This window comes from Zootoca vivipara, chromosome 16, assembly GCF_965207765.1.
Source record: "Zootoca vivipara chromosome 16, rZooViv2.hap1.1, whole genome shotgun sequence".
Taxonomy (NCBI): Eukaryota; Metazoa; Chordata; class Lepidosauria; order Squamata; family Lacertidae; genus Zootoca; species Zootoca vivipara.
The window spans coordinates 23,741,874-23,757,413 of NC_142599.1; the positions used below are offsets into that span (position 1 = coordinate 23,741,874).

The 15,540-nt window shown below is 48.9% G+C and overlaps 1 protein-coding gene across 4 annotated transcripts in view; it reads left to right on the forward strand.

The window, feature by feature from the left end:
- Positions 1 to 8,729: 8,729 nt before the first annotated feature.
- EHBP1L1 (EH domain binding protein 1 like 1) overlaps positions 8,730 to 15,540 on the forward strand; it is a 44,206-nt gene continuing 37,395 nt past the window's right edge. For all 4 annotated transcript variants that reach the window (XM_088659842.1, XM_088659844.1, XM_088659843.1 and 1 more), the window contains exon 1: positions 8,730 to 9,641. In XM_088659842.1, the coding sequence (XP_088515968.1) occupies positions 9,538 to 9,641 (104 nt within the window). In that variant the 5' untranslated portion in view covers positions 8,730 to 9,537. The remainder of the gene's footprint in view (positions 9,642 to 15,540) is intronic.

The window sequence follows — 15,540 nt, forward strand, 5'->3', positions numbered from 1 at the left end:
AACAACCTCTAAAGAGATCTCTTGCAGTTGATGATGGGCCATAGAATCATAGAGTTGGAAGAGACCACAAGGGCCATCCAGTCCAACCCCCTGCCAAGCAGGAAACACCACCAAAGCATTCTTGACATATGCCTGTCAAGCCTCTGCTTAAAGACCTCCAAAGGAGGAGACTCCACCACACTCCTTGGTAGCAAATTCCACTGCCGAACAGCCCTTACTGTCAGGAAGTTCTTCCTAATGTTTAGGTGGAATCTTCTTTCTTGTAGTTTGAATCCATTGCTCTGTGTCCGCTTCTCTGGAGCAGCAGAAAACAACCTTTCTCCCTCCTCTATATAACACCCTTTATATATTTGAACATGGCTATCATATCACCCCTTAACCTTCTCTTCTCCAGGCTAAACATACCCAGCTCCCTAAGCCGTTCCTCATAAGGCATCGTTTCCAGGCCTTTGACCATTTTGGTTGCCCTCTTCTGGATACATCCCAGCTTGTCAGTATCCTTCTTGAACTGTGGTGCCCAGAACTGGACACAGTACTCCAGGTGAGGTCTGACCAGAACGGAATACAGTGGTACTATTACTTCCCTTGATGTAGATGCTATACTCCTATTGATGCAGCCCAGAATTGCATTGGCTTTTTTAGCTGCTGCATCACACTGTTGACTCATGTCAAGTTTGTGGTTTACCAAGACTCCTAGATCCTTTTCACATGCACTGCTCTCAAGCCAGGTGTCTCCCATCCTGTATATGTGCCTTTCATTTTTTTTTTGCCCAAGTTTTCCTTGTTAAAATTCATCTTGTTTGCTTTGGCCCAGTTCCTTGCCTTGATGGAGGAGAGAGGGCTGTGTACTAGTCCAGGGTTTCCCAGACTTGGGTCTCCAGCTGTTCTTGAGACATCATCCCTGACCACCGGTCCTGTAATAAAAATAAAAATAAATAAATAAATTCTTGAAGCTACGAACATGAGTTTGACCAAACTGCGGGAGGCAGTGCAAGACAGGAGTGCCTGGCGTGCTATGGTCCATGGGGTCACGAAGAGTCGGACACGACTAAACGACTAAACAACAACAACAACAAAATAAATTTATTATTTATTATTTATACCGTGCCCATCTGGCTGGGTTTCCCTAGCCACTCTGGGCGGCTCCCAACAAAATATTAATAATGCAATAAAACATCAAACATTAAAAACTTCCCTAAACATGGCTGCCTTCAGATGTCTACTTAAAGTCAGGTAGTTGTTTATTTCCTTGACATCTGATGGGAGGGTGCCACTACCGAGAAGGCCCCTTGCTATCAAGGGATGATGGAAGTTGCAGTCCAAAAACAGCTGGGGACCCAAGTTTCGGAAACCCTGATAGTCTAGTGTGCAAAGGTCCACATTTACATCCACTGCTCTGCCCACGTCTGCCTCGGACCCTGGCACGTGGCCCTCGGAAGGGAATGTGGCCCTCAGGCTGAGAAAAGGTTCCTCTAGCCCTGGCATGGAGGCAGAGCCTGGGAGGCAGGCTAGCAAAGGTGTCAGTGTCACACTGCGATGGGCATCGCCCCACATCACTTCCTGCAGCGCCACCACCGATGTCATTAAGAGACAGCTGCTTGCCTGGAAGCCAGACACGTCTTCTGGGAGCCTGACCACAGTAGGAAGCTGGAGGATCCTTGGGGTTTTTTTTCCTCTTGCCGAAGCCGGAAGGGTGACTCATTGTTATTGTTATTTTAAAACTAAGTATAAAAAAATCCTAAATGGATGGCCACTTAGCTAAAAAAATTGAGAAACACTCAGCAGACTGGCAGGGATGCCCTCTCCTCCTGCTACGATTTCAAACACTGCATGGCTCAGAATATTAAAGGATCCTGGTAGGTATGTTTGAGACTCTAGATGTGATGGTCTTATTCGCCACTTTATGGCAATGTGCGTTGCTTAAAGGTAAAGGGACCCCTGACCATTAGGTCCAGTCGTGACCGACTCTGGGGTTCCGGCGCTCATCTCGCGTTATTGGCCGAGGGAACCGGCGTACAGCTTCCAGGTCATGTGGCCAGCATGACAAAGCCACTTCTGGCGAACCAGAGCAGCGCACGGAAACGCCGTTTACCTTCCCGCCGGAGTGGTACCTATTTATCTACTTGCACTTTGACGTGCTTTCGAACTGCTGGGTTGGCAGGAGCTGGGATCGAGCAACGGGAGCTCACCCCGTCACGGGGATTCGAACCGCCGACCTTCTGATCGGCAAGCCCTAGACTCTGTGGTTTAACCCACAGTGCCACCCGCGCCCCGTGTGTTGCTTAGTTCATTTCAAAACGTTGCTAGGCTGCAATGGAGAGGGACTCCTGCTGCCCCCCAATTCCTGTTCCAATGGTACCACTACTGACCTCTGCCTTGATCCATAGTTTTTTTTGGGGGGGGGGAGTGGGTGGGATGGTTTATGCCGAGGGTAAGGATTCAACAGCATCTGACGGGCCACAGGTTCCCCCCTCCCCCGGGTTGTGCAGCCACTCTGCATATGGTCAGAGGCACCACCACTACTTCAAATATCAACCAAAACAGGCTCTGGGTGAAGTCTTGCAGATCTATTGCCCCAGTATTTGCTCTCTCACACACACCCCAGCGTATGTATCCCTTTCACGCTGAGGCAACCATTGTTCCCTGCTTCCTGTTTGTGAGGCTGCTGCTGGAATCTGTCTGGTTTTCAGATTGTCTCAATAATTGGGCTTCCCCAGCTCCTTGTTTCCGCCCATTCTTGACTCTGGCGTCGTGCCAGGGAATGTCTACCAAGTCTATACACAACTCCTCGGCAAAGTTGAGCTGCTTTTGTTTCCTTATACAACGAGGGCGGCAGAAAAGGAAAGCAAGATTGGGAGTGGGGGCAGATCCAAACCGTGCCTTTAAAACACATGGTCCCATCCCGCCCCCCTCCAAGAATCCTGGGAACTGTAGTTTGTTAAGGATGCTAGGAACTGTAGCCCCATAATTATTTGGGGAAAGTCATGCGCTTTAAATGTGAGTTGGTTGTGCTTTTAAGAGTGTGTGAATCTGCCCAGTCTCTTGGAGTTACAAAGAACTCTTTCGCTGGGTTGGAACAAATGAACACAGTGCTCTGTGTTGCCTCAAAACCCTGCATGCGCCCAGGCTTTTGAGCATGGGTGACAGATGTCTAAACATTTAGATGCTGGCTCCCAGAAGTCTGAAATATTTTTCCAACACACACACACACACAGCTTCTGACTTTCCTATTTACATCTGCCACACTCTTCCAGGGACTGATGCACTTCCTTTAAATCAGGGGTTTGGAATATTCCTTTGGGCTGAGTTGTGAAACAGCTGCTGGTGCCACAACTGAGAGGGATCTCAGAAGTGGCTAGACTTGTGGGCCTCTCTGACTTTGTGTATCAGGATAATCAGTTGTTCCAGGCATTTTGCAGTGCAGAAGAAAAAGAAGAAAGGCTCACTTCAAAGGTGAAGGAGGAAAGTTTCGAGGAGCTGCCTAGATTTCAGTTATCTCACTTGATCTGGTGTTTAGGCTACAATACTATCTTCCATGATAAAAGCCTGCCAGCTCTCAGGCTTTCGAGCATGGATGGCAGCTGGATAGTCATTAGATGCACTCAGGAAATGAACAAAATGTGGCAAGCAAAGGATCAGAAACGAGGAGAACTAAGGAACAAGAACACAGGCCAGCCTCTGGAATGAATGAGTGTTCTCTGCCCAGCCTTATGACCCATGACTTAATCTGTATTGGGTAACAATGTCCCATGTTGGAGGACTTGTCCCCTTCCCCTACTGCCTGAGAAAAGTCAGTGAGCTCCAACCCTGCCTTTGTGTAGAGCCGAACTTTGCCAACCTGGTGCCCTCCAGACTACAATTCTCAAAAGCCCCAGGCAGCATGGCAGAAGCTGCAGAGGGGGGTTACCAGTGAAGAGAAGAGGAGGACATTTTGCACATGCTTGTTGCTGGAACTGGAAAGAGATTCAGCGGTAAAACTCCAGCCCAAATTCAGCGCTTTCTGGGAATTGGTGTACTGAATAGAAACCATCCAACACGGTGGGAAGAGGAGATTCTAAGAGCAAGGCTACTTTACAGAATTGTGGGGTGGTTTTTTGTGTGCACACACAAACACACTTCTTTCATGGAGATAACAAAATACCATTGCACAAAACACTGCTGGGTGTTAACATTCACCACTTTACATAAAAAATAGTGAACAGGACATATTTGAAGTGGGCAAAAGGTAATTCTGAGCAATTCAAGGGCACGTACGGCTTTGGTGCTAGGACTCTCTCTCATCAAGTACAAAAAGATCAACTCTGAAAACCTGGAGGAATCTGCTATCTAATCCTGCCCTCAGTAAAAAACCTCAATTGTAATACTTTGCATGCAGTTAAAGGACCCTGAGCATCCACACACATTATCAGCAGAAGGAACATTATTGTTGACACCAGGAATGGCTGTTCTTGGTCCTCCCAATGTTCTTGGACTACAGCTCCCACCAGCCAACGTGGCCAATGGCCAAGAGATTATGGGAGTTGTAGTCAAGCAATATTTGGAGACCCACAGGTTAGCCACCCTTGGTCCACATTGACCAACAGTGGCACTCCAGAATTTGGGACTGGAGTCGTTCGCAGATCCTACCTGGAAATGACAAGGATTGAAACTGGGACCTTTTGCACGCAGAACATATTCTCTGCTCCTGCACAATGGTCCCTCCCTGATTGCTAAATGCACCTTGTAAAATTGCAAATTGCTCTTCTGCTGTTCCTCTAAAAGGCACCTGAGGCTGGGGGCGAGTGACTTGCCCAAAGCCCCAAAGCCATGGTCCCAGAACCCAGTCCCAGGGCCACTCCATGCAGCTTTTAGAGAAGGTCTGGAGTTCCATGGTAGAGCATGTGCCTTGCAATTAGAAGGTCTCCGGTTCAGTCCTCAGCATGTCCAGATCAGGTCCTGACCGGAACCTTGGAGAGTTCCTGCCAGCCACTGTGGGCAATACTGGACTAGAAATGACAAATGGAACTGACTCCGAAGAGGGAATATTCCTATGTTCATTTCAAATAGGACTTCAGGCTTTCCCAGCCAGCCTCTCTTGGCAATCCAATGCCGCCGCCTCCTGCTTCTTCGCCCAAATTGGCCTGCTCTGTCTGGGCAACTTTCTCAGAAACTTCAGCAGAAAACGAGGCGTCTCTAGATCCCTCTTTGCTATTCAGGCCCTGGGCCAAAGCCACCTGTAAGTCTTGCCCCAGGGGCAGCCGCACTCACCTGCTGCGTCAGGGTGAGCAGCTGGCTCTTGCCAGGCTGAGTCACAGGAAGGCTCTGTTTGCCCTGGGTGGGGCCCCGGAGAGGGCTGTCCCCCCCCCAAAGAACTCCCCACCTCTAGAGCTCTTGTACGCACTAAGAAAAGCAAGGAACTCACTTTCCCAGCCACCAGGAACCTGTAGCTCTGCTCAGGCTTGCTCCCATGAGAACCACTTTTCCGCACCAGGCTTTCGGAGCATGCTTGCACTTTCCTGACTAGGCTTTGGAGCGAGGGATGCCAAATTGGTCAGGTAACTCCTTGGGCTGGAACAGCTTCTGTTAGCATGAAGGATGATGAAAGCTTTTGGCTTACACAGCATTCTTGACTTGAAGCTCGCATCCTGCACCACAGAGCTAAGCTCTGAGTGCTTAATTAAATGCTTGCCTTGGAACAGGTAGCAACAGATTCCAAATGAGCCTTAAGGATTCTTTATTAATTCCAGCTGCTAACTGCCACCACCTTCCCAAGGAAGGGCTCAACCGTGGGTAACCATGCTAAAAACCGGAAAACACGCTCTGCCGGCAGATTATGTCATTTTGGTGTGATGTCATGGACAAAGGACCTGGGTGGATTCAGACAAATTCCTCCTGAGTCATGAAGTTTGCTTGTGTGGGCTTGGACAAGCCACTGTTTCTCAGCGTAGCCTACCTTGCAGAGTTGTTGTGAAGTAAACAATGAGACAATCATCTGAATTTGTTAGAGGAAAGGTGTGGTGCAAATATGATAAATAATAATAGCCTTCCTGTTCGCAGCTACCCCATAAGCACCTAGTGTATCAGGGCAGTGGCCCATTTGGTCTGGCATCCTGTTTGCAAAGGGCCTGTGGGAAGCCACATGATGGAGTGAGCTTCCGTTGCTCTGTCCCAGCTCCTGCCAACCTAGCAGTTCGAAAGCATACCAGTGCAAGTAGATAAATAGGTACCACTGCGGCAGGAAGGTAAATGGCATTTCCATGTGCTCTGGCACTCATCACAGTGTCCCGTTGCGGCAGAAGCGGTTTAGTCATGCTGGCCACATGACCCGGAAAGCCGTCCGTGGACAAACGCCGGCTCCTTCGGCCTGAAAGCGGAGGTGAGCACCGCACCCCATAGTCGAATTCAGCTGGGCTTAACCATCCAGGGATCATTTACCTTTACCTTTTACCTTCAGAAGCATGCTGCCTCCAGCAGTGGAGGTAGGACAAAGCCATAATGAATAGCAGATTTGATAACCTTAGAGACCTTCCAAGTGCCCCTATTTTCCAGGGACAGTCCCGGTTTTACAGAAGCCATCCCAGTTTCTGATTTGATCCTGGAATGTCCTGCTTTTCCTTAGGACGTCCCTATTTTCATTGTAGAAATGTTGGATGGTATGGAGTTATACGACCCCCCCGAGCCAATGAGATTAGTAACAATACGTACAACCTTTAGAAGACATCTGAAGGCAGCCATGCCTACTCTAGGGAAGATTTTTAATGTTTTCTTACGCTTTTATATATGTTGGAAGCTGCCCAGAGTGACTGGGGCAACTCAGTAAGACGGGCAGGGTACAAATAATAAAATTATTAGCCCCTATTATCATTGGAGAAATGTTGGAGGGTATGACCTTACACTCTATGGGACCGGAGGCAAAAGTGAGCCGAGCATCATTGCAAATGTTACCTTTGTACAGTAGGCTAGTTTCCTACACACAACCACACAACCTTCTCTGCCCTCCATCAAGGCAAGCAAGAGGCATGATTGGAGTTCAGGGACATGTAAGCCAGGCAAAAACTCTCAAGGTACAAAGCCAGGGAGGTTTGGGGACTTGGGAGAGTCAGAAGGCCACATGGAAAGGCATGGAGGACCACATTTGGCCTGAGGTTCCCCACCACTGAATTGCAGACTTTAACACACAAACACACACCACCCTTTTAAAAGTTTGCAATTGTGCAATAGTACCTAATGTTAAAAAAGCACTTCAGTGCAAATTTAAAAACTGGGGTGATTTTAAAAGAACATGCTCAGGTGCATTGCTACTCCGCCACCATTATTATGGCAAATCACTAGTGTGGGTGGAACCATAACAGGATATGCACAAACACACACACACACACACCCCAACGTGAAAAGTCACTTGCAGTTCTGTGTGTTGCTTACACACAGCTGTGATCGCGTGGGGATAGGTGAGCACCCCGTTTTAAGCCAACCCTTCTTTTGAAGGGTGTCACATTATTTAGGCTTTTACACGAGCCTCGTCCCTCCCACTTGCCCTTCCGGAGCCTCTGGGACAGATTCTGTCCCTCGGTTGCTAAATTTGGGGTTGGTGAATTTCCATGACGAACCCGTCCCACCCAGGATGATGCCAGGATCAGTTTGGGATCAGTTTACGGGTTGCTTATTTATACCCTCTGAGGCAGAAAGCAAATATGTGAAAAGCCAAAGAAGCAGAGGGAGGGAGGGAAGGAAGGGATAGAGGGAGAGATGGCAGGTGAGGAAGGGAGGGCTGAGGAGTGTGATGAAGGCTCAGAATTTGAGGTGAAAGATTCGGAGGCTTGGAATTAGGGGCTTGAAGCTGGCAACAAAACTTCAAAGCTTGTCTGCTTGGGAGGATCCTTACTTTGTTTTTGTTTGGTTTTTTTTTTTTAAAAAAACTATCCTGTCATACATTCTGGCTTGCAATATGGTGAGGAAGGGGTGGATATTATTATTCCCATTCCCTCTCCAAACCCTCCAGGGATGACAGTGAGAATGTTACTGCTTATTAATTAATGCCATTGATAGCCTGTTTTTCCTCCAAATAGCTCAAGGGGGCGCACACAGCCCCCTCTCATTTTTTCCACACAGCAACCTTGCGAGGTAGGTTAGATTTTGTGTGTGTGTGTGCGTGAAAGTGACTAGCACAACCCAAGGTCATCTGTCTATCATCTGCTGTGGAAGAGCAGCCCCAGTGGTGAGGAGAAAATGAATGGATGTGGCAGTGTGGTGCAGTGGTTAGGGTGTCAGACTACTAGGACCTGGGAGACCAGGGTTCAAACCCCACCCCTCAGCCATGAAGCTCCCTCAGCCTAATCTACCTCACAGGGGTGTTGGGGCCATACCCAGGGAGAACCGGATAGGTCCCTCCAAGTTGCTTGAAAGAAAAGTTGGACGTAAATGTAAAAAGGTTCAAAAGCGGCCTGTGGTGCCTGGAGGTCAACCCTTTCAGCATGGAGCCCCCTAACCCTTGATGGGAGGGATTATTTCATGGCAAAGCGAAACGCACTCTGCACATGCTCAGTAGGCACCTTTCTCTCCACTATTTACTTATTCACATGGCCCTGGACTGTCTTTCTGTCCTTGCCAAGCAGCATTGCCGGTTTTGCTGTTGACAAAGCGGGGTTGCCAGCTGGCCAGAATTTCCTCCTCCTCCTCCTCCTGGTTAATGGCCAGCGCAGGAGAATGTAGGGCCAGGGGGAGAGGGAGAGGAATTGCTCAGTGTGGCGTGCTTCCTTTATTTATTTCCCTTTTTTATATACGGCAGTGGCTTGGGAGGGGGGAAAAAGCACGGCACCTATCTGAGCAGCCGCGCGCGGGGCGGGCCAATACGGTACTCTGCATGTGCCCAGAGGCACTATTTCCTAAGAGAGGCTTTCTTCCTTACGCTGCTGTTCGGCCCAGCAGGCAGGCGTCTTGAACTTTGGCCGGGGTTGGGGAAGGGAGGAGGAGGCAGAAACAACTCAGCAGAGGTTGGAACTTTCGATATGGCCAAAACGACGGAGCGCAAGCCCCAGGCCCAGAGGCAGCTCGTGTGAAGGTCTCTTTTTGCAGACACGCACCCCCGACGTCCCGGGGTGCTGTAGCTGCCGTCAGCTGTCTCTGGCTCGCTCCCTTCTCTGCCTCGCTGCTGCTGCTTCTCCCTCCCGCGCTCCGCCCTCTCCGTCTGAAGATCACACCCACAGCCCGTTTGCCAGCGGCGGACGGAGACCGGGCTCTCCCCCCCCCCCGCTCTCTCTTCCTCTCCCCGCTTCGATGTCTGCAACTTTCTCGCTCTGCACCAACTTCCTCCCGGCCAGGTTTCCGCGGACTGCGAGCCAGGCGTTCAGACGGCAACGGCAGCAGCAGGAGGCAGGCTCACTGCAGGCTGGTCTGCTCGCCCCGTCGGGGCTCGGCGAGGAGGAGACGCAGCAGCAGCGGGTGATGGGGGCCAAGCGGCGGGGCGGCGGCGGCGGGGTGTGAAGAAGGCGGCGGCGACCCACAGCTCCCCTCCGAGGCCGCAGCAGCGAGGCGACAGCCGCGGAAACCGACGGGGCGGCCATGAGTTCGGTGTGGAAGCGGCTCCAGCGCGTCGGCAAGCGGGCGGCCAAATTCCACTTCGTGGCCTGTTACCAGGAGCTGGTGGTGGAGTGCACCAAGAAATGGTGAGGCTGGGTGGGGCAGCGGGGCCGTGGGGTGGGGGGAGAGGGAGAGACGGTGACTCAGGGTCTTGTGAGTACACGAGAAGGGTTTTTTTTGGGGGGGGGGGAACGGGACCCAGGAAGTGAAGAAATGGGCGGGGAATGCACGAGCAATGGTGAAGGGGCGGGGAAGGGTTTCACAACTGCCTTGTAAGGTAGGCCGGTGTTGCTAATAAACCCAAGGGATATAATATATTATCATATAGAATCGTAGAGTTGTTAGGGACCACGAGGGTCATCTAGTCCAACCCCCTGCAGTGCAGGAATATTTTGACCATCGTGGGGCTTGAACCCATAACCCTGAGATTGAGTCTCATGCTCTACCAACTACAGTATATTCTATTCTATTCTATTTCATACTTTGTACCCACGAGAATACAATAAAGCCTTCATATTATATCTTGGTATAATTTTTCACAACGGCCCTGTGTTCATAAACCTGTATTGTATTGTAGATGCAAAAGGTTGCGAGAGGAAGGACAGTTTGGGGGAAGGGCTCCTCAAGGTGAGGGGCAGTGGCGTGATTTGTGTTTGCTGCCAGTCAGTGTGATTTGCTGCCAGTCAGTGTGGACAATACTGAGCCAAATGGACCAATAGCCTGTCTTGGTACTATAAGGCTTTTTCCTAGGTCCCTTTTTAAATCTGCCTTTTCTTCACAACCATGAGGACTAGAAGCTTAATTTATCTTTTATGGGAAGGACCATATGCTTGTGGTCTCTGCCTTGCTTAGTAATCTTGTACTGTTCATTGCTTCCTAATTCATATTGTTTATATCATTGCTTGATAGAGCACTGTATTTTTACAGTTGTACACTCCTCTGGTTTAGAAAAAAAATTAAAATACGTAATAAGATCTTAGGACTGACTGCAATCATTTCCTGGTAGGGCTGAGAAATGTCTTCAGACCAGGAGAGCCCAAGGCCTTAATGGTATCATTAGACTCCTCTAACTCTGCATTGGGATAATGAAAGTTGAAGTCCAATAACATTGGGGAGGGGAGGGCAAAGTTTTCCCATCTCTGGTGCAGGCCTGACTCTGCATTAAGGCAGTTTCCTGTGTTGCTTTTGCGTGCCTAAGGCTACCTAGACTTTTCATGGCAAAGATGAGATTTGCGCCAGGGGCTGCCGGTTCCTGTGCAGGCCTTTTTAACCAGTTTGCATTTCACAAGTTGTGTTCTAGATTACGGGTAGAAGCTTGTGCAGCAGGAAGTGGTGAATGGAGGTGAAAGGGAATAATGTTTTTATTGATTTAACCCATTTACAGTGTTGCTAGTTTCCAAGTAGTTCAGAGTGGTTTGTGACATAAAAAAACGACAACTCCGTGCAATCATGAAAACAACAGGAGAGGCAATTTTTTAAAAAATTGCATTTAAAAGCAATCTACGTACTGAATAAGCCCAGAAAATGACCCAGATTGGACAAATGCCTGTTAGAAGTAAAAGATGGTTCTGCGATTCTATGTTGAAACCCATCTGGAAAAGGTCTAGCAAATTCTGCCACAATTACAGAGCAGTCAGAGGTGGAAAACCTGCAGGACACAGGTGGCCCATGTGTGTGGGGGATGTGTGTTTTCTATGTTTAGGTTTTCTATGTTTCAATTTTCACTTTGTTAGCTGCCTTGATTAAGCACCGTTTAGTGGAACGTTGAGATATGAATTTAACAAAGGAAGCAAATAAAATAATAACATGCATGACTTTTAGGCCTCTGTCGATGGGTGGGCTAAACTTTCAGCTCTGGCATGTAGAATCAAACTCGGAAGCAAATGGGTAAACAATGCAATTGGTGCTGTGCAGAAATCTGTTTTTTGTCACCCAGTAGCTGTAACAGGAAGACAGGGAGCTGCGCTCTGCGGACCGTTGATGCTTCTGCACTGTCCTAAAAGGGCAAACCCATGCAGAGCATGTGCTGAGGCAATCCAGCCTGGAAATTGCAGCGACCATGGTATCTTGGCATGTTGGGGGATGGAATGAGGGTGGTTGGGTACCCACGATGCTAGGAATAATGGTGAATTGGAAAAATGGGAAAAGAAGGAATTGCTCCAGGCCCAGCCCCTCCTCTCTGGCCACCCACCCCGAGTGCTTTTGACTGGCATGAGTAATTACAGTCATACCTTGGTTCTCAAATGCCTTGGTACTCAAACAACTTGGAACCTAAACACTGCAAACCCGGAAGTAAGTGTTCCGGTTTGCGAACTTTTTTTCGGAAGCCAAACATGCTCAGTTTTGAGTGTTACACTTCCATTTTGAGTGCCATGCTTCCGCTTTGAGTGCCACACTTTCGTTTTGAGTGCCACACTTCCATTTTGAGTGTTACGCTGAGGTGTGTCTGTTTTTGCTATTTATTTCTCATTTTTGCGCTCTTTTCGTTTTGTTTTCGTGACTGTGTGGAACCCAGTTCAACTACTGATTGATTGATTGGTTGATTGTGTGACTGCAGTACATTGTTTATTGCTTTCATTTTATGGGCCAGTGGTCTCGTTAGATAGTAAAATTCATGTTGAATTGCTGTTTTAGGAGTTGTTTTTAAAAGTCTGGAACGGATTAATCCGTTTTGCATTAGTTTCTATGGGAAAGCGTGCCTTGGTTTTGGAACGCTTTGGTTTTGGAACAGAATTCTGGAACAGATTAAGTTTGAGAACCCAGGTACCAATGTATATAACACTTAGGGAACATCTGAAGGCTTTTTAAAGTTGAATGTTTTATCATGTTTTTATATATGCTGCTAGCCGCCCAGAGTTCCTACAGCAACCCAGTCAGATGGGCGGGGTATATTATTATTATTATTGCCAGAATAGGTGTGTGTGTGGAAACCAGCCTTGTTGCACAAAAGTAAACATTAACATTCATTACTCTGCCCACTTTTGTTTCCAGTTCCGCCAAGCAATTGCATGCAGCCCCCAGGAAGGTGCCCAGAAGGGGAAAAGGACCTCTACCCCTGTTGTAAACTGTACAAGGGGCTATGTAAAGGGTGGCGAGGACGGGGGCTTGGTCCAAATGCAAGGGGACAGATTAGAGATGGTGTCACTGGAGGAGTTGGGGAGGGTGGAAGCGCATCTCCCTTGCACTCTAGGAAAATCTGGTTTCAGGGCTGGTTCAGCTGCAGATCAGACTCGGAGAGGAGCAGTAAAGTCGATTCTTTATTTGAGGAAACAGAATACAAACAGAGAAACCTATGGGCACAGTTGCAGGAATTGCCAATCTGTGCCTCCTGCTTCTCCCTAGGTCTTGTCCCTGCCTGGCTGTTTTCCCTGCTGTCTTAAACTCTTTCGGGGAGCCCCCCCCCCCCCCGCCGCTGGTCTCTGAGCTCTCTGCTCTGCTACATGCAAAGCCCTCTGTGCCCGTGGAGACAAGGGAGGAATGGAGCTGAATACAGTAGGACTGCCTGTAAATCTGTTGCAGCCTTAGTCCCTGCCTCCTCCTCAGCTGCCTGTCTTGCGCCTGCAGTGCTTTCTGACTCTTCTTCCCCTCTCTCACTCAAGCCTGCTGCTTGTTCAGCATCCAACCATTCTGCCTCCCCTCTGACCTGTCTTCCGAGTCCCACCACCACTCCCCTGGCTCTGAGGCTTCCCTAGAGGGTTCTCTGGCCAGTCAGTCCCTGACATCTGCTGGTCTTTCTAGGAGGTCGGTCATCTCATTTGGGCCCCTGCTTTGCCAGTCTAGTAAAGGTGTGAGCCTCAATGGATGGGTCGTTCCTGCAGTAGGAAAGCAGCAGGTTGTCATGCCGTGCCAAGGACACCAGGGACAGCCACAGACATGAGACACTGACATTGCTAGCCTGAAAGATTCTTTGCAGGGGTCAGGAAGGGAAAGCAGAACTGATCCTGACCTCCTTGCTTAGTTGCCTGAGGCTGATTCTTTCTCTCCACTTCACAAGACAATGTGTGTGCCATCCGACTGGCTGGGGCCGTCTGTCTGTCTTCCAGGTTAACTGATGTCACTTGCAAAATCCCTGTCTTGAGACTCTCCAGATGTTTTGGACTACAATTCCCATCATCCCTGACCACTGGTCCTCTTAGCTAGGGATCATGGGAGTTGTAGGCCAAAACATCTGGAGGGCCGCAGTTTGGGGGTGCCGGCTTTAAAGAATAAAGAAACGGTTATTATTTTAAATCAGTGCTTTGTTCAGAACTAGGTAAAGGTAAAGGGACCCCTGACCATTAGGTCCAGTCGTGACCGACTCTGGGGTTGCGCGCTCATCTCGCATTATTGGCCGAGGGAGCCGGCGTATAGCTTCCAGGTCATGTGGCCAGCATGACAAAGCCGCTTCTGGCAAACCAGAGCAGCACATGGAAACGCCGTTTACCTTCCCGCTGTAGCGGTTCCTATTTATCTACTTGCATTTTGACGTGCTTTCGAACTGCTATGTTGGCAGGAGCTGGGACCAAGCAACGGGAGCTCACCCCGTCACAGGGATTCGAACCGCCGACCTTCTGATCAGCAAGCCCTAGGCTCAGTGGTTTAACCACAGCGCCACCTAGGTTCAGAACTAGAGGGCTGGAACCTTGTTTTAGGTTCGGGGTGATAAGCAAAGGTCAGCAGCACAGCATCTGCCTATGCTTGCAAAAAGGGCCCAGGTTATAGTTCAGTTGGTAGAGCACGAGACTCTTAATCTGCATTGGAACGGGTTGGATTAGATGATCCTTGTGGTTCCTTCCAACTCTACAGTTCTATGATTCCAGCAGATCAGGTAGTAAATAGTGGGGGAAACTTCCTTGTCTCTGGACAGCTGTCACCAGCCACAGAAGGATGGCCCAGTAGATGAACTTGGTAGAAGATAACTTCCTAAGCGCTCAACGAGCACAGACAGCGGAACAGCATGAACACTCAGGGAACATGCTGTTTCTCACTTGCTGAGCTGTGAGCTTTCTGGTTCCTTGGCCGGCCAGACAGGCACCAGTTTGGGGTGCAGCTAGCATCTCCCCAGGAAAAGTAATCTGCTGGTGATAATCTGTTCAAGCTTCAGGGACTTGAAAGAAACAGGATGGGCCTCTCAAACCTACCTAGGATGCTGATTTTAGATGAGAATGTACTCTGCACATGCTCTGAGTCACTTCTTCCTCTTTTGCTTTGCATGTTCCTATATGCCTATATGCCATATAGTACCACTGTATTCTGCTCTGGTCAGACCTCACCTGGAGTACTGTGTCCAGTTCTGGGCACCACAGTTCAAGAAGGATACTGACAAACTGGAACGTGTCCAGAAGAGGGCAACCAAAATGGTCAAAGGCCTGGAAACGATGCCTTATGAGGAATGGCTTAGGGAGCTGGGTATGTTTAGCCTGGAGAAGAGAAGGTTAAGGGGTGATATGATAGCCATGTTCAAATATATAAAAGGATGTCATATGGAGGAGGGAGAAAGATTGTTTTCTGCTGCTCCAGAGAAGCGGACACGGAGCAATGGATTCAAACTACAAGAAAGAAGATTCCACCTAAACATTAGGAAGAACTTCCTGACAGTAAGAGCTGTTCGGCAGTGGAATTTGCTCCCAAGGAGTGTGGTGGAGTCTCCTTCTTTGGAGGTCTTTAAGCAGAGGCTTGACAGGCATATGTCAAGAATGCTTTGATGGTGTTTCCTGCTTGGCAAGGGGTTGGACTGGATGACCCTTGTGGTCTCTTCCAACTCTATGATTCTATGATACTATTCTATGATTCCTGGTTTGAGTCCTGGCATATAGGATGTGCTGGAGGTTTGCATTCAGAATAGTGGAAGAAAGAGGAAGAAGATTAGGGCAGAAAGGTCAAGATCTGGCATTCTGTGCTGAAATACAGGGGCTGATGGGAGTTGTAGTCCTAAACATCTGGATGGTACCAGGTGGGAGAAGGTTGACTTGATATAGTTACTTTTTCTTTTTTAAAGTGGTGGGG